The following is a 17,640-nucleotide window of genomic DNA, read 5'->3' on the forward strand; positions in this document are numbered from 1 at the left end:
CCCTCATTTTGGTGGCCTTCACTGACACCTGCATCTCTATCCTCTCAGCCTCAGTGTCAGTTCCCTTTGATGACCGGCTGTCACCTTAAACTCAGCGTATCTCAAGAAGCAAACTGATGCTTCCCCCACACCAGCTGGCCTTTCCTCCCCGCCTCTGTCTCCTTGGTACCTCCTTTCTCCAAACAATCCAGGTTTCAAACCTTGGAGCCATCTTTTCCTTCCTTTCTGATACCCTCTCGCCAGGTGCCTTTTTCCCTCTGCTGTGCCCTCCTCGTCATTCTCACTGCCTCACTCTACTCCATGCCCCTGTCGCCCGGTGCGCAAGTGTGGAATAAAGTGTCCATCCCCAGACTCAGGATCCCTGGTCTTTTCTCAGCCTAAGTCCTCCTGGTCTATTTAATTCCTGTCCATCTTCTAAGACCTTCGCCAAGCTCCCCTTCTTTGAGAAGCCTTCTCTGACAACTGAAGCCAACAGTGAACACTTTCGTCTCCTGAATCACTCTAGCATTTATGGTCTACACCAGAAGTCGCAAACAGTCATATCTCATTAAAAATAAAAATAAATTTCTTTTTAAACTAATTGCCGTCATTTAAAAATCAGACTCTTTTCACATAACAGTGCTAACTTCTGGCTTCTCCTGAAAGTCCAGAGGGCCTGGCGACGCTGGGTCTGCTTTCCCGCGTGGTGACATTGCTCTGACGCCAAGGAGCAGCTGCTGCGTCTTGGCCGACCACGCCCTGCCCACCCCGATCCCGCACCTCCAGTGCCCATCCGGCCCCTGCAGACGATTGTGTTTGCGACCCTAGTCTATACCATTTTTCTGCCACGGCTTAGCAAACACGTCTTGTCTTGTTCATTGCTGTTGTGCGTTTGCCTGTGTGTCTTGTGTTTTCTTCACACGTAGACTGCTCTCATCCCAGGGGCGGGGGGGCCGCTGTGAACTCTGGGTGCCTGCTGCAGGGCCTTGCATGTCAGAGGTCTGTGGTTTGAGGAGCAGCCCCTGCGGTGGAGTTTGCCTCCGGAGTGGCCTCTAGGTCAGCGGCTCTCACCTCCACCCTCTGCCAACCTTCCACTGAGGTGGGGGAGGGCACCCTGTCCAGGGTTTACTAGAAAGTTCCAGCAGGAGTCTGGATTGTGCCCGCCTCTCAGCATAGTAGGGTCGGGCATGGGGAGGTGACGGCAGGAGTCGTTTGCAGAACTCCCCCTGGGTGATTCTGATGTATCCGCCCAGGCGAAGGGTCAGCTGGCCCTTTTCTGCCTGTGTTGAGAATCATTGCTTTAGATGAAAGGGAGAAAGTATTCAAGGTAAGATCTGGCCTTTGAGAGGACTGTCGCAGAGCTCTGAGAAGGGCCAGGCCCTTGGATGCTTCTTGTGTTTGGAATTCCACTGACCAGGGCCGGGGCTGAAGCCAGGGACGAGGGGCCTCCGGACAGTTCTGAGAGTGGCCACTGCCTTCCGCCCTCCCCACCCCTTCCTTTAACCTTTACCCTACTTGCTCTTGCCATCAAGTTTTGACTTTTCACAAGGGCCCAGGTCTGCGGGTTTGTGGGATCTCACTTTCCTTCCTGTGATGGGCCCCGCCTGCTCTCACGTGTAGGGCAGTGTCAGAGCCACACTAGGGTTACACTGCCTGCCTGGAATCCAGGATTCGAATACCAGAGTGGCTGAAGGACACACGTCCGCAGGCTGAGAGGGACATGAGCCCTTCCTGTCGCTGGAAAGAACCACGCTTCCCCAGTGGAGTATTTTCCACCAGCTGGTGTGCCCCCTTTGGCTTCTGTGTGCTTCTCAGTCAGTGCTGGATCTCTGCACCCCGCCAGGCAGGCTGGACCCAACCACACCACACCCCTCTTACTCCCCTTCAATACATCCATGTCCGAAATGCCTGTTTCTGTTTCCCGCTTTATTGTATGTCTTTTTGCTAAGCTGCCTCAAATCTTTTGTGGAACGAAGCAGAGCATATGACTGGAAGATAATATGCAGTATTGCTTTGCTGCTGTCGGCACAGCCTCCAGCCTCAGCTGCCTTGGGGCTACATTCTCTCCTACTCAGAGCCTTGGACTCTTTGGGGATATGGCACCAGAAGTGCTGCATGTACTGGAGATGTCGCCTCTAATAGGGGTTGGCATGGGCCCTCTCCAGTCCTGTATGACAATGCTTGGCCTGTGTTTAAATTTTTAAGAAATTATTTCCTTTTTTAATGGAAGGAGTCTACTTCTTGTCCTCTAGGTAGAAGACCAGTTATGCTTTTCATGGCTAGATAAATTTCAGTGAAAACAGTGTGCCTAGATGGACCATTGGTTTTAGCGCAAGGCAGCCCACCCGTCTCGGGTAAATGCGGGTGTGATGCTGGGCTAGAAGCACCATCGCAGCTTCCACTGGGCATCTTGCATTGGGTGCCACGTGGGTGCGTCAGGGCGCTGATCTACTGGTCACCTCCCCAGCCTGGCACACATTTTGTACCCTAGTAAATGGGAACTGACAAAAGCGAAGAGAATAGATGCTTCCCCCTTTCCAAATCCTTGGCTACGGGCTTTAAAAAAAAAAGAAAAAGAAAAATCCCCTTCAGTAGTTTGGGGGAGGAAATAACTTGGCAATGCCGTGAGGTTGTCTAGTGTCTTACTGAATGATCTGCTGCTCTAGATAAGTGGGCAGAGAAGCCTGCCTTCGGGACGCCTTTGGAAGAACACCTGAAGCGGAGCGGGCGTGAGATCGCGCTGCCCCTTGAGGCCTGCGTCATGCTGCTCCTGGAGACGGGCATGAAGGAGGAGGTGAGGCCCCACCGCCCTGGCCAGCCTCTGCGGACCAGTGGCTCTCCAACCGCGCTCACCGTGACCACATTTCACGCTGAGACCCTGTCCATGTTGCCGTGGTAGACCCTAAATGAGACAGAGGTTTCACAGAGCAGTACTTACCTTGCCTACCTGCAGTACACTCTGCCTTTTTCTTGTTGGTCCCATTTGATTATTTCATTTTACACTGTGGTTGTGATTTGTGAAAATGAATTTCATGAGGTGCTATAGAACCAGAGCTCCCATGAGCTTTAGTTTCTAATAACACGAATTTTATATTTGTGTAGAACTGTGTTGTCGGGTGGAAGTGGGAGGGGCATTTACATACTTTATTTTGTGGAATCCTTACCCAGAAAACCCCATGAACCAAGCAGGGCAGGTCTCATTACTCTTCTTGTGTAGACAAGGAATTCAGCACACGAGGAATTCATGCCGGGGCAGAGCTAGAATCAAAACACAAGTCTTCTTTTAACCTTTGAAAGCTTAGTATTGAAGTGTAACGTACATATAGAAAAGTGCATGTATCGTAAGTGAACAGCTTGATACATTTTCACCATCTGAACTCACCCATGTAATCAGCACCCAGATCAAGAAACCCCCTGGGGAACCTTCCTTGCATTTGCTTCCAGTCACGCCCCCGCACCCTGACCCCATCAGCGTCACCTCAGCTCCTAACAGCCTAGGTGAGAGCTCCTCACCCAAGGCCGGTTCCACTGCCTCCGGGGAACACTTGGCAAGGTCTGCAGACATCTTTGATTGTCACAACTTGGGGAGCAGGGGGAAGAGTTGCTACTGTCTGTCCAGGGGGTAGAGACCAGGGATGCTTCTAGACATCCTTCAGTGCACAGGACAGCCTCACAACAAAGAATTATCTGGCCCAAAGTGTCAGTACTGCTGAGGTTGGGAAACTCTGCCTAGATTAATGTTGCTAAAAGCCCAAGTCTTATAAGTGCTGGCCCAACGTCTCCATCAGGCCTGCTCCCGTGGCTGACCTGTCATGGGTTTTTCTCCGAGTAACATTTAGGGCAGTGAAAGTGACCGGTAGTCAAGCCTAACAATTTTTCTTGAGATTTCAGTTTTTAAAAAATATTCCTAAATTTAGAAAATCCATGGTGATCAACCTGGTGGAAGTATGAAATATAGCTTTTAAATAGATTCCTAACAGGCATGGTTATTTTGGCAATGGGGCAGGGCACGAGCTAGCACTGATTGAAAATGGTCTGCTCTCTGCCTGTCACTCTGCCCGGGGTACAAGCTCAGTCCTCTTTACTCCTCCCGAGAGCCCTGCAGCTCTCCTGGATAAGCTGTGCTGGAGCTGGGGGGGCGGGGTGGGTGGAAGGCTCTTCCATCAGATTTTTACTGCCACTCAGTGTAAGGCTCACAACTTGAACTTGATACTAACGGCTTTTCATGTCTTTAGGGCCTTTTCCGAATTGGGGCTGGGGCCTCCAAGTTAAAGAAACTGAAAGCTGCTTTAGACTGTTCTACTTCTCACCTGGATGAGTTCTACTCAGACCCCCATGCTGTAGCAGGTGAGCTCCAAGGAGGCGCCCTCAAGGTGGTAACAGATCATCAGTTAAAGGTCCAATATTAAGTGACAGTTAAATGGTCTCCTTATAAGTTTAAGTGACAAAACTGAAATGACAAATAAAACTGAAAAGCATGTGTGCGTGCACTTACATATACATATCTTTTCTAGTCCTGTTTTGGGGGGTTGTTTTGTTTTCCTGATTATCAAGTAAAGGTTAAGGTAGCTTATAATCCAAATGTTTAGAGGCATGCTTTTATTTTCTTCCCTTTTACCCCCAAATCTCCATCTGCCTAGAGAGATGATGTCTTATTAAGAAGATAGCTTTGAAACTAATTTTATTTTCTATTGATCTCTCAATATATTTTACGAGGGATGGCAATTGTTCTATGAGCATTTCATTCTGTAACCACTCCTGCCAATTCATGATTTATTCTATACATTGTGAACGGTTATCTTTGAGATCACTTCAATTTGCAAAATAATATATCCTGAGAGTTCCGGCCTTGCCCCTTGTCATACTCAAAGAGGGTGTTAATAATTTCAGGTGCTTTAAAGTCCTATTTACGGGAACTGCCTGAACCTTTGATGACTTTTAATTTGTATGAAGAATGGACACAAGTTGCAAGGTAAGTTTAAAGAACACCTAGTTTTAAAAGCTAAAGGAAACGACGCAATACTCTGTCCCCTTTGTAAATCATCTTACCCTTGGGGATCATAAAAATAACATTAAAGGGCTTCCCTGGTGGCGCAGTGGTTGAGAATCCACCTGCCAATGCAGGGGACACGGGTTCAAGCCCTGGTCCGGGAAGCGGAGCAACTAAGCCCGTGCGCCACAACTACTGAGCCCGCATGCTGCAACTACTGAAGCCCGTACGCCTAGAGCCAGTGCTCTGCAACAAGAGAAGCCACCGCAATGAGAATCCCGCGCATCACAACAAAGAGTAGCGCCCACTCACCGCAGCTAGAGAAAAGCCCGCGTGCAGCAGCGAAGACCCAACACAGCCAAAAATAAATAAATTTATAAAAAAATAATAATAACATTAAAATAGTGTATTTAGAGCTGTTGTTTATCCCTTCCCCTCCATTCCCAGCTTCCGTCTGCCCGGAAGTAGTTGGTTTAGGCAAGGCAGTCTTGTTGCAAAAGTTCTAGAGGTTTTCTCCCACCGACCAGCCCACATCCTTGTCAACTTGTCCCTCCCGGTTCTCACTCAGAGGTGCCTAATTCCTCACCTGTAAGGGAAGAGGAACACACCTCCCCTGCCCTTCCACTCCTCCCCCCGTCTTCAGATGCAGTCACCCGTTCCCATCAAATAAGCTGTGTGCTCCGACGAGCTTTATGTCGTCACTTGAACCAGGCATCTGAGCTTTTCTCTGTAGCTGTGGAGTGAGGGACTTTGTCCCTGGTAGGTGGTGAGGATTTTAAAGTCAGAGTAAGTCCTTGGTCTGGTTGTGTCCTTGGAACCCAGCCCAGGGCGCAGCCTGCCGTGAGTGCCCGTGTTTGTGGGGCTGAAGGAATGGAACCTGCCCTCTGTCAGGTCGGGGTTCTAGGGTCTCGTATTGGGTGGGCTTCTTCGCTTCTCCTAGGCCTTGACTCTTCTCTCTGTTTGAGACTCCCAAACTCATCCTGTGAGGAAATAAGCTGTAAAGGAAGGTATCCGTCCACCGGTGTGTTGCTTCTACACTTGAGAACTGTCATCCCCTCCCGGTGACACGTCAACTAGCTTCTAAAGTATAATCATGTTTAAGCCCTACCCGAAGCTCTGCAGGCTGGTTCAGTTGTGGAGGAGGTTTTAAGTCCAAAGGCATGTCGTGTGGGCAACTTCGAACACTCTGTGCTGCTGGTGGGCAGAGGTGACTCTGCTTTGCAGGCTCTTTGGGCCTGTGAAAGCTTGCACGTTGAAACTCTGCAGCAGAAGACCTCCAGCAGTTGCTCCACAACAGAAAGGGCTTCTTGGCCTGGAGCCTTTGAGCAGTACTGAGAGCAGGGAGAGACCCAGGGGTCTGGATGCTGGGAGCATCTGGCTCCCCAAGGCTGTACGTGAATATGCACGTTTTCTAGACAGAATTTTCAGAATGTCTCCTGTGTGCCATGCATTGGTCTGGGGGGTCCCTCCTTGTTCTGCCTCTGAAGCCTCACGGTCACTTGGCAGAATTAACATTCTTATCCCCAGTTTGGCACATCAGGAGACTGAGTCTTGGCAAGGCTGACTAACTGCCCAGAGTATGTTGGTTAGTATTTGACTCCAAATTTCTTTCCCAAAAAATGGGCTTTTAAAACATTTTTTATTTATTTATTTTTTAAATTTTGGCTGCACCACGCAGCTCATGGGATCTCAGTTCCCTGACCAAGGCTTGAACCCGGGCCATGGCAGTGAAAGTGCCAAACCTGATCCACTAGGACCACCAGGGAGCTCCCGCTGTGCTGTTTTCCAGCTGTGCTTTCTCTGTCAGTAGAGGCATCGCTGTGAATATAGCAGATGAACACAGGTATTCCTAAAATGAGCATTAATAAATGGTTATGAATAAATTTGTTTTTCTCAGTGTACAAGATCAAGACAAAAAACTTCAGGATTTGTGGAGAACATGTCAGAAGTTGCCACCACAAAATTTTGTTAACTTTAGGTATGTATGATTGGCATTCTGCAAATTAAGCCACCAAGCTACAGCGAAGAATGGTTTAATCCACATCAGAGGCCGTTTAATTCAAGCCTGTTTGGCACATCAAAAAAATGCTCTGGAGAGCAACTCGGGTTTGCTGGGAAGGGGATTTGGTGTATATTACTGTGATGCACCTGAAGCACACTGATTGTGTCTGGCATTAATAGGTAAGTTGCCTGATCATTTTATCGTTGCAGCTATTGGGGAAAAAAATTCTTGTGGAAAGGTTGACTGACAGTATGTTGGATTTGGAGTCTAAATTGTCCAGTATCTACAAGGCAAAAATTAAACAATAGCTGTACTTTCTGTAATATCTTTCATATATGCTACATAATTTATTTTAAGCAGAGCACAAATCATCCTACTAAATAAAATTTCAAGAAATGCAGATTATGTATTAGTTTATGGAATGACTATGTTTTTAGGAAATTTTACCGTGGAATAACTTTCTAGGATTTAACCTCTATTTTCCCTTTGACTTAAAATATAACTTTGAAGAAGCATAGAGAGAAGGGTAAAAGGTAGCCCCAGGTAACAAAGTCATTTAAAACCAAAGAAAATGTTGTGAGAGGATTTGGTCCAAAATGACAAATACTTGACTGGTGAAATTTCTGGTATGCCACTTGACCGTTAATTTCAGTCTTAGGTCCTGTCACCAAGCTAAGCTAAACATTCTCTTTTAACATCTTAACTCTCAATTTTGCCTTATGAGTGCATTGATATATATAATATTCCTTATTTGATTCATTTAACACACCCAGCTTGGAATTGCAGGTACTCTTAGCCCATTTAGTGTCTTATGGTGGAGACTGAATTACAGTTCTTTTACTTTGGGATTTAGCCTTTTATTTTGTTTAATTTACTCATTAAAATGTTTACTAATTGTTTTTTGAATAGGGAGGACATTCCCGTGGTTCAAAGTTCAAAGATGTACATTGGAAAAAATCTCTCTCCTCTTCCTCTCTCCCAGCCACCCTACTTCCTCTCCTGAGACACAAACTATGTTTTCAGTTTCTTATATATCCTGTCAGCAAGAGATGATACATATAGAATCAAATATATATATACATATACATATGTACAAACATTTCTTTCTCTCACAGCTTTCACTTTTTTAAAAAACCAAATGGCAATGTATATTATATACATCATTCTCCTCCTTGCTTTCTTTGCTTAATATACATCCTGTAGGTTTTTCCATATCAGTACTTCTTACTTTTTATGACTGCATAGTACTCCACTGTGTGGCTGTGTTGTAATTTATTTAATCAGCCCCCTATTGGCAGATAGTTGGGTTGTCCTTAATTTTTTGCTTTTATAGTGCTGTTCTTGTACATAAGAGAGTATATCTATATGATAGATTGGATATCTTCATAATTACAGCCTAAAGCATTTTCAAATACAGTTTCTTTTAAGCAATATGACTATACTTCTGTTTTTTTATTATGTTTGTATTAAAAACATTGATCCCATTGTTAATCATAGTATAATCTATTTCGGGGTAGATAGGGCATAAAGGAGAAACGGATTAGAAATACACAGCATATAGAGATCAAATCTTTGAGGTTTACGTTTGATCTGTTTTCACCTTTCAAGCCCTAAACTATCTGTTCCATGAAACAAAGAACACACCCCGAGCCGGATTTGGATTTAGTCATTTAACACCCTGCAGTTAGCACCTGAGCAGTCTGGGGCTGAGCGCCCCCCAGGCAGGGAGATACTATTCCTCCAAATATTTCAGAGTAGATGCTCTCCCCCTTCTCTTTTGTTCCATAGGTATTTAATCAAGTTCCTTGCAAAGCTTGCTCAGACCAGTGACATTAATAAAATGACTCCCAGCAACATTGCAATCGTGTTAGGCCCTAACTTGTTATGGGCCAAAAATGAAGGGTGAGTAATCATTTCCCATATCCTATTATTTTAACTTCTTTCCGCCTGATGGAAACAATAGAAATGTAACTCACTTCTGAAGTTGATCTTTCCCTTTAGCTGACTTTCTCGGAGCACTGCTGTGAGCTGGGTCCTGTCCCAGACGCTGGTCACACAAAGGTGTAGGAGACCTTGTCCCAGTCCTCAAGGGGCCCCAGTTCTGGGCAGCCAGGCAGGTGGACGGCTATAGTGCAGTGATAAGCTCCGCATACACATCTGTGTATCACAGACGTTATAAAGGAGGAAACAGCTCAGGTTGAGAAGTTCAGGAGGCGATGGCACTTGAGGGGCTGATGGATGAATGGTTTCCCGCACGTGGGACCTGAATGAGCCCCGCACAGCGGGTGTGAAAGGGCCTGGTGTCTATATTGGCTGGGCGTGGTGGGGGTGGGGGGGTGCGTAATCACGTGGTCTCATGTAACTTGAGCACAGGGGCCATGAGGCTGTGGCCGAGGTTTATGGAGCTGGAGCCGGGTTAGGAAGGGCCTCACGTATCTTGCTGAGATGTTAGGAACTTATTTTACGGGTCATGGGGGGGAAGGGAGCATCAGAATTTCTCGGCAGAATGACTTGATCAAATTGCATTTCGAAAGATAATTTGCTGGCATTGAGAGCTGTAGATTGACTGGAGGAGAGGGATCAGGGAGGTCAGCTAGAAAGCGTCTGGGAAATCACTCACGTTGTTGTCTGCTCTGTTTGGTGGCATTATGATGATCCATTTAATCCTCACAAGTTATCTCTTGGAGTTGGTGCTTTTGTCCTCACTTTTGCAGGTGAAGATGCTGAGGCTTAGAGAGGACGAATAATTTGCTTAAGGTTGCACAGCAGGGAAATGGTGGGGCCCATAGAGTCTGTCCTTAAGCTTCACCACCCTCCCCTGCCCCCGGTCACTGCTGTTCAGCTTTGTAAAATCATGAGCGGTTCAGATTTCCATCAAAAAATGCAGGGACTTTCTGAATCAAAATCTTTCTATCTTTAACTCATTCATTCCCTCATGTATGCTCACTCTTGTTTCAGAAAGTATTTATAAGATTCTTTACAAAGATCCAATGTCATAAAGCAAATCAAAGATAAGTGAATATAAAAGCTAACTACATAGTACATCACATCTTATAGCAAATAAATTCCAGGAAGACCACAGAGGTAAATATAAAGAGTGATGTCATAAATATGGCAGGTTAAAAAATAAATAAATAAGCATAAACACGGCAGGTAAATATTTATTAGCTTTTGGGATATAAATGAATTTTATAAACATAAAATCAGTTCTGGAAACAAGTAGATTTAGCTCTATAACAGCTAGAAACTTCTGTAAGTCAGAAAGCTCCTTAAATAAATGGCAATTCACAAACTAGGAGTTCCTCAAAACATATCCAGATATGTAAAAAGGTCTTGAAATCAATAGACAAACAGTACCTCCTCAAAAAGAAAAATTTGCAAAGAACACGAGTGGACAGTTCCTCCCCAGTTCTAAGGTTCTAAGGTACGGGAGGGATCAGAATTCAGATGGGCAGAGGGACGTGTGAACAGGTGGGGAGGGTAATTTACAGACAGAGCTTGCATTTTAAGCTGGAAATTAAAAGGAGCTAGAACTTTCACCTGGTTGGAAATTGGGGTGAAAATGTTCTCCCCAATGGAAAGAGAGGTCAGAGTGATAAAATGAGGCGGGGAGATAGGTTTGGAGCTGTCAGGTGTGGGATCCAGCCTATCAGGGATTCAGTGTCTTCATTTATAAGGCCTCAGAACAGTCCCCATGTTGTAAAAATTAAATGCAGGGAGGAATCTGAGGCTCTGAACGTGGTAGGTGCTCAATAAATGTCAGGCCCTTGCAGCTTGTCTGCTTTCCCGTGTTCTGACTCTGAACTGGATATGAGCCCCTCAACAGCAGGAACGATTCTTCTTTATTTTCTTCCTTGTGGGCCCTGGGCATTCGGACGCAGTCAGCTTCTGGACATGCATCTTGGGACCAGTCCACATACGTGCGTGACAGCCTTAATAATATGTGTAAATGCGGGGGCCCAGGTCTTCTGCTGATGAAAGGCACCCAGAAACACTGCGTACGCTTGGCTGCATTCTAGGCAGAATGGGTCTGTGGTGATCTGGGGACTTAGAAGATGACTCCCAGGGGAAGGACCGTGCCAGTGGGTAAATGCAACCCTGTCCCCAAACAACTGAAAACCAGCATTTTGACACACTGTTGGTCACTGACTTACACCTAGTTGTTATCACAACACAGACTAAGAAGTGACAGCCGAGTCAGGGCAATTTTTCTTCCTGGGTGATCACTGCCACACCCCTAGGCCAGGGCCTTGTGCGTTTAATTTTTGCATTCGTACTTAAATGTTTTATCCTTTTGATATAAAATATTGAATTGCCCTGACTCAACCTGCAGACATCAGAGGCTGCCTAGGGGAGGTGTTTTAACTTTGTGAACTTCCTTTGCAGAACGCTAGCCGAAATGGCAGCGGCCACATCCGTCCACGTGGTTGCTGTCATTGAACCCATCATTCAGCATGCCAACTGGTTCTTCCCCGAAGGTAACTGCCACTCCGAGTTCACTGACTCCAAAAGCACAATAATGTACAATAATAGTATAAAAAATCTTTTTGAAGAAGCAGATACTTCAGTAATCCCTTCATGATTACATAATTGGCTTCGCTTTTTCACGTTTCTTTTTAGACTATTTGCATTCATATTTTGACAAAGCAGTAACCACATTATTGTGTGTTTCACTTAACGTGGAGTCATTCATTCAGCCAGTGTATACTGAACACTCCCTAGGCGCATATGTTTGCTGGTGAGAAGACATGCTGTCTTCCCTGGAGGAGCTTGGTCACTGGAGAAGGAGGCTTCATCATCAGAGAAATTGTAACACATGGCACATTAGAAGGAAGATGGATGGGGAATGAGTTGACAACTCATGCTGGGCACAAAGTGCCGGGGATTGCTTTATAGAAGAGGTGACACTGAATATGCAGGGATCCTCAGAGCTTCCGCGGCTCCCTTTGCGGGTACCGGTTGGGCAAGTGCTGGGAGTCTGGACCTCCCACCCCAGCTTCGCCCAGAGCAGCCCTGCTGTCATCCTCTGGCATGTAAGCTCCATGAGGCCAGGGCACGCTCATCTTTTCTTTACCGCTGACTTCCGCCGTCGAGAATCACGCCCCACTCATGTAAGGTTGTGCAGTAAATGTGTGATGGATGAATGAATATTGTCATTCTGTCCAGGATTTCCCTTGAGAAAACGAGTCTTCAAAATCTGCTATAGGCAGTATGGAATTGATGTTGCCTTTTATTTCTATTTAATATCAAGCTGTAAATATCTTATTTTTCATGATTCAGATGAGTATAACCCATGCTCACATTCCTCCTCTGTATTCCATGATTTTTTTTTTTAACAGAAAGGAAAGCAGGGGAGTTGTGTGACTTGGATTCTGAGTCATACCCCCTCCCCTATTTCTGGTTTTCTTGTTTTACCCGCCACCCTGGTTTGGTAAACTGTCCTTTAAGAAGGTGAGAGTGCCCGGGGCTTCCACCTGTGAAATAGTGAGGGCTTGTGGATGGAAGAATGAGGCTCCTATTCCAGTGGGGTGTTCTCAAGCTCCCTCAGCCCTGTGCCCTGTGTCTCACATACACTTGTTTCTTTCTTCTGGCAGAGGTGGAATTTAATGTATCAGAAGCATTCGTACCTCTCACCACCCCAAATTCCAATCACTCATCCCACACTGGAAATGACCCCGTCGACTCGGGGACCCTGGAGAGGAAGCGGCCTGCCAGCATGGCGGTGATGGAGGGGGACCTGGTGAAGAAGGAGAGGTGTGTGCAGAGCTATTGACTTTCACACCAGCGGTCGATGGCTCGGAGGGGAGTCGGTGGGCCCACCGTCCCTGCTCCTGCCTCAGTGGCCTTGCCATTGGGGAGTGGCCTGCACCCAGGCCTGTTAGAGTCCAGCTAGTTTCAGGAATTCTGCTTTAGTCCATTCCAAACATTAATCTGACCCCAAAGTAGGTGTGTAGCTTGTCAGTTAACAATCATACCTGACGCATTCAAGCTTAACTTGGTGGTCTCTGATAAGCCCTACACAGCAGCATCACACACATGTCACAAATTCACCTAAATGTACTTGGTTGGGGAAAAAGAAAGAAAAAACGTTAGGTATTGTGGACGTCTGTCCAGGAGCGAATGTGAGAACAACCCACCTCTCACAGTGATGTGTGCGAGTTGGTGTCTGAAGACATATATTCTTTGTATAACCTGGCCCCTCACTGGAAGCCAACCATAGAAACCTCAGTGTTTGCCAATTCTGGAATCAAAAAAAAAGCCTGTGTTGGACTTGTGAGAGACAGTACTAGTCTCTGTTGCTAGGCTCCTTGGGTGATTTGTGGGATTTTCAAAGGTCGTTAAGGCTATTTGGGATTTTTGCCTTCAGATGCCAATCTATCCGACATGTGTGCTGCAGTGCCACTGTGTTCACCAATAATGCTGAATTAGAAGTCGTGTGCTTTTCTCGCATACATGCAATAATGTTACTGAAAGTAGTTTTACATTAAAACTAAACAGCAAGCTCTTATTCTAATTGCCCAATCTTATAGTGTGGTCTGTTTTCTGTTTTGCCTTTTTTTTTTTTTTTTAAACCCATAGAAAAGGAAAAAGCTTTACTTTTCTATTCTGTCACTTCTCTGAACCCACATTCCCACATTCGGAAGTGCTTCCTGATGACAAACTCTGTCCTCCACAGAATTAGCCTTTATGTATTTTAAGTTACAACATGGAATGTTATGGGTCTAGTTAGCACACAATCAACAGTTCTTAGCCATCTTCCTGGATGGATTCCCCCCGCCAACTGACCCAGTAGCCACAAGCTCAGGGAGCCATGTGTCTTTTTATTTTTTGAACTGGAAAAAAGTGTGAAAGTTCATACACCAGTGGGCTTCAGTGAAAAGTGAATATCCCTTCTAACCTGTCCTCCAACCACCATCCCCTTCCCAAAAGCAACTACTTTTCCAATCCTACACATCCTTTCAGATACGTTCTTTGCATATGCATAGACCAGGGTTTGCACATCTCAGCTTAAGAGGCAGTGCGGTGTGACAGCCTTACGTGGCCACTGGTGGTACTTCTGCACTCAGCTTCCACCTTGATGCCCAAACACACAGGTTCGAGATAATCGCCTTGTACATCGTACTATGGAAATAAAAACACAAACATGATGTCACTTACTCAAGGTGAAGCCTGCCCGTTTGCTTTCAGCTGCCCATACCCACTTTGAGAAAGGGCATCGATGGGTACCAGGTCCAAGTTTAAAGCCCACTTGAGTTGCTTGCCTGGGTAACAGGAGTGACCATTGATCTGGTCCTTGCCGCTTCATTGCATGCTGGGCAACTTGGGTGGCTGTCCCTGCGTGTGGGGTTTTACACGCGAGGACCAATGGGCTTCTGTGTCAGCAGTCAGCTTGCATGGTGTGTTGTTGACTGTTTCTTCTCTCTGTGTAGCTTTGGTGTGAAGCTTATGGACTTCCAGGCTCACCGGCGGGGTGGCACCCTAAATAGAAAGCACATATCCCCTGCTTTCCAGCCGCCACTCCCGCCCACAGATGGCAGCACCTTGGCTCCAGCGGGCCCAGAGCCCCCTCCCCAGAGCTCTAGGGCCGAAAGCAGCACAGGGGGTGGGACTGTCCCCTCCTCTGCGGGCATGCTGGAGCAGGGGCCCAGCCCGGGCGACAGCAGGTAAGGAGGCCAGCATCTGCTGGCAGTGGGTGCCAGACACCCCAGCCTTCTTGCAGGCGCTGGCCTGTGGGCATGGCCTCCATGCCGCAAGGATCACTAGGCACGGAGTGAACCAGCTTTGCCTTCACTCCTCCGGTTGGCAAAGGATGGGAAAAAAAGACTGCAAATTGCTTGCTTCCTTTCCTGTTTTCAAAAGAAAGCAACATGTGTTTGCATTCTTTACCATACTGCTTTGGGGCTGGGAGCCAGAAGCCGATAAGTGTCTAGCAGTCTTATAAGCCTCTTACCTGTTTGACGTGTACTCGTTGTTCGTGTACCATTTGCTTGTTGTCATTCAGTATGCTAACTAGTAAACATTTGAATGCAACAAGTTAGTGAAGTTATTATATTCCTGGCATTCACTCACTCATCCATTCATTCATCCGTCCATCCATTTATCCATCATTCATCCATCCATCCATCCATCCATCCAATCAGATTTACTGAATAACTGAATACTGAATAGCATGTGCTGTCTCTGCTATACTGAGCACCCCCCCAACCCCCTGGCTTTCAGTCCTATAGAGCAGGTGATACATGAGTACAAGGTAGAAAATACGATGATAGGCTTTCTTAAAAAGCTCTTTTGTTGCTTCACCTTTTGGTTAACCACCTGGAGTGGACTAAGAATCTGTAGCAACTTTAAGGAAAAATACCTTTGAAGTCGAGACCTTTATTTGCACAAATTCAGTTCTCCACTCTGACCCAGGCAGATGACCACCAGAGGCCACTTCAGGTGGTATCTCGGGTCGTACAGAACTGGCAGCTGCTATAAAAGATGAGCCCCTCTAGTACGTGCTAACATTTTTATTGCATTTGGTCCACCTTGGCCACCTATAAAGCACTAAGTGATTACATATAAAGTAAAATAAATGATAAATCAAGGATGGCCTGTTAATCGTGTACTTGTTTTCCGCCCAGAGGTGACTTTGCCTTGGGAGAACTCCCTCACCTCTTCTTTGGGTGGAGAGAGAGTGCCTCGTGCTGTGTGAAGCTAGCTGCTTAGGAGATTGGAATCTCGTTAAGTCCTTATAGCTGAACTCTGAGGACTTCGTGCATTCCTGAATACCTTTCTACCCGCATAATTTGAGGAAATTCACTTTTCTGGTTAAAAATATCTAAGGCTTCAAACTCCCTAGTGCTTCACGTGCACGTCGTAAGCTCCACGTTGGTCTTTCCGTAACTGCTACCACACATGTATTCGTTTGGGCTTAAATCTTTTTCTTGGAGAAAAAAAAGTCTTAGCAAACTCTTACACATTTTCATTTACCTGTAGCATTCAATTTGTTTAATCAAGGCTAAATATATTATTTAAGATAATAATTAGTCTTCACTGCAGAAGGACAAATAGAATGTCAGTTATCAATTTGCTCTTTGTTTCTTTTGCTCTGTAGATATTTTTGTGTACATCTCACTAATGCCATTTACTCTTTGGTGACTTTGACAAATTGTAGCTATAAAGTTCAGTATAAAAAGTTCTGAGCCAGGGCTTCCCTGGTGGCGCAAGTGGTTGAGAATCTGCCTGACAATGCAGGGACACGGGTTCGGGCCCTGGTCTGGGAAGATCCCACATGCTGCAAAGCAACTAAGCCCGTGAGCCACAACTACTGAGCCTGCGTGTCTGGAGCTTGTGCTCCGCAACAAGAGAGGCCGCAACACTGAGAGGCCCACGCACCACGATGAAGAGTGGCCCCCACTTGCCGCAACTAGAGAAAGCCCTCGCACAGAAACGAAGACCCAACACAGCCCAAAATAAAATAAATAAATTTTAAAAAACTTTAAAAAAAAAGTTCTGAGCCAGGAATTAGGAAGCCTGAGCTCTGATCCCTACCCCAGTATTAACCAACTCTGGGCCCTGAACAATCATTTAGCCTCTCAGAGTTTCTCTTTCCTGAAGTCCAAATTATTGATAATAATTGAGCGCTTTGTAATTTAGAGCAGTGTTAGTATTTTGCTATTGCATTTGCTTAGTTTTGTGCAATGTATATGGCAAAATCGCATTATTCTGAAGTCCAAAAACCCTTTCATGTGTTTAAATACTGCCCAATTTGAGTGCAAGCACACTAGAACTTGAAATGGCCTCTATCATGATATTTAAGTGGCAAAGTAGTTGGAAGATAGTCTGATGCCATGAGTCTCATAAAATATGTGGTCCTGTGTGGCACCAAATATTAGCTTCACAGACCCAGTGTGAGCTGTTTAAACTCTCAGATCACCTCCTTGCCCGCTGCAGTGAAAACTCTAGCTGGAATTTGATATTTTACAGCATGTTTAGCTTTTCTAGCTGGGAATGCCTGACATCTAACTTGGCTTCTGCTTCCCTTAGTCCTCCAAAGCCCAAGGACCCTGCGGCTGCACCTGCACCCGGGAGAAACAGCAGTCAGGCGGCCCCCGGCCAAAGCCAGGCCCAGGCCACTGCCGGCTCCCATCAGCTCTCTGTGGGCCCTACGCACAATTCCGCCGGCCCGAGCCCTCACACGGTGCGCCGAGGTAAGTCACCACCTTTACTCCGCACCCTTGGGGAGGGATGTGCAAACCTTCCTGGGTCGGTGCAGGGGTCAGGTTGAGAAGCTTGTTCCGATGGTTCCATGTCTATTATAAAACGGCAAGCAGAAAAACCAGTCGTTAAGGAAAAGAATCATTAAAGGGAGATGGAAATATGGAGAACAGAAAAGCAGACATTTAAGAATATGTTCAAGCTACAAAGCTTAACAAACAGTCATTTCTCCAGAAATGCCCCCCATTTTCCAGGAATCTGGCGCTCCAAGCCCTCGCTCTGTTTTGGAACTGCCGCAGCCCGGCCTGTGTCCCAGCCGGGCTTTGTGAGTCTGGGAGCACTCGTGCCCTCTGGATTGGGATTCTAGTTCCCTATTCACATGTAATCTGAACTGCTCCCACTTACGCCCTTGTGGTCCTCCACCCAGCAGCCAGGGAAATGGCTGTTTTTTCTTTCTTTCTTTCTTTTT

General features: G+C 46.2%; 1 protein-coding gene across 2 annotated transcripts in view; it reads left to right on the forward strand.

Moving 5' to 3' along the window:
- Window positions 1-17,640, forward strand: part of ARHGAP17 (Rho GTPase activating protein 17) — an 89,361-nt gene that overhangs the window by 57,264 nt on the left and 14,457 nt on the right. The window contains exons 10-18 of one of the 2 annotated variants that reach the window (XM_082857514.1): window positions 2,646-2,773; window positions 4,215-4,326; window positions 4,870-4,951; window positions 6,867-6,947; window positions 8,760-8,873; window positions 11,358-11,449; window positions 12,566-12,725; window positions 14,402-14,635; window positions 17,001-17,164. In XM_082857514.1, coding sequence (XP_082713640.1) covers window positions 2,646-2,773; window positions 4,215-4,326; window positions 4,870-4,951; window positions 6,867-6,947; window positions 8,760-8,873; window positions 11,358-11,449; window positions 12,566-12,725; window positions 14,402-14,635; window positions 17,001-17,164 — 1,167 coding nt within the window. The remainder of the gene's footprint in view (window positions 1-2,645; window positions 2,774-4,214; window positions 4,327-4,869; window positions 4,952-6,866; window positions 6,948-8,759; window positions 8,874-11,357; window positions 11,450-12,565; window positions 12,726-14,401; window positions 14,636-17,000; window positions 17,165-17,640) is intronic. The other variant, XM_082857515.1, reaches the window with a different exon arrangement.

Source organism: Leucopleurus acutus (assembly GCF_964270905.1).
Source record: "Leucopleurus acutus genome assembly, chromosome: 16".
Lineage (NCBI taxonomy): Eukaryota > Metazoa > Chordata > Mammalia > Artiodactyla > Delphinidae > Leucopleurus > Leucopleurus acutus.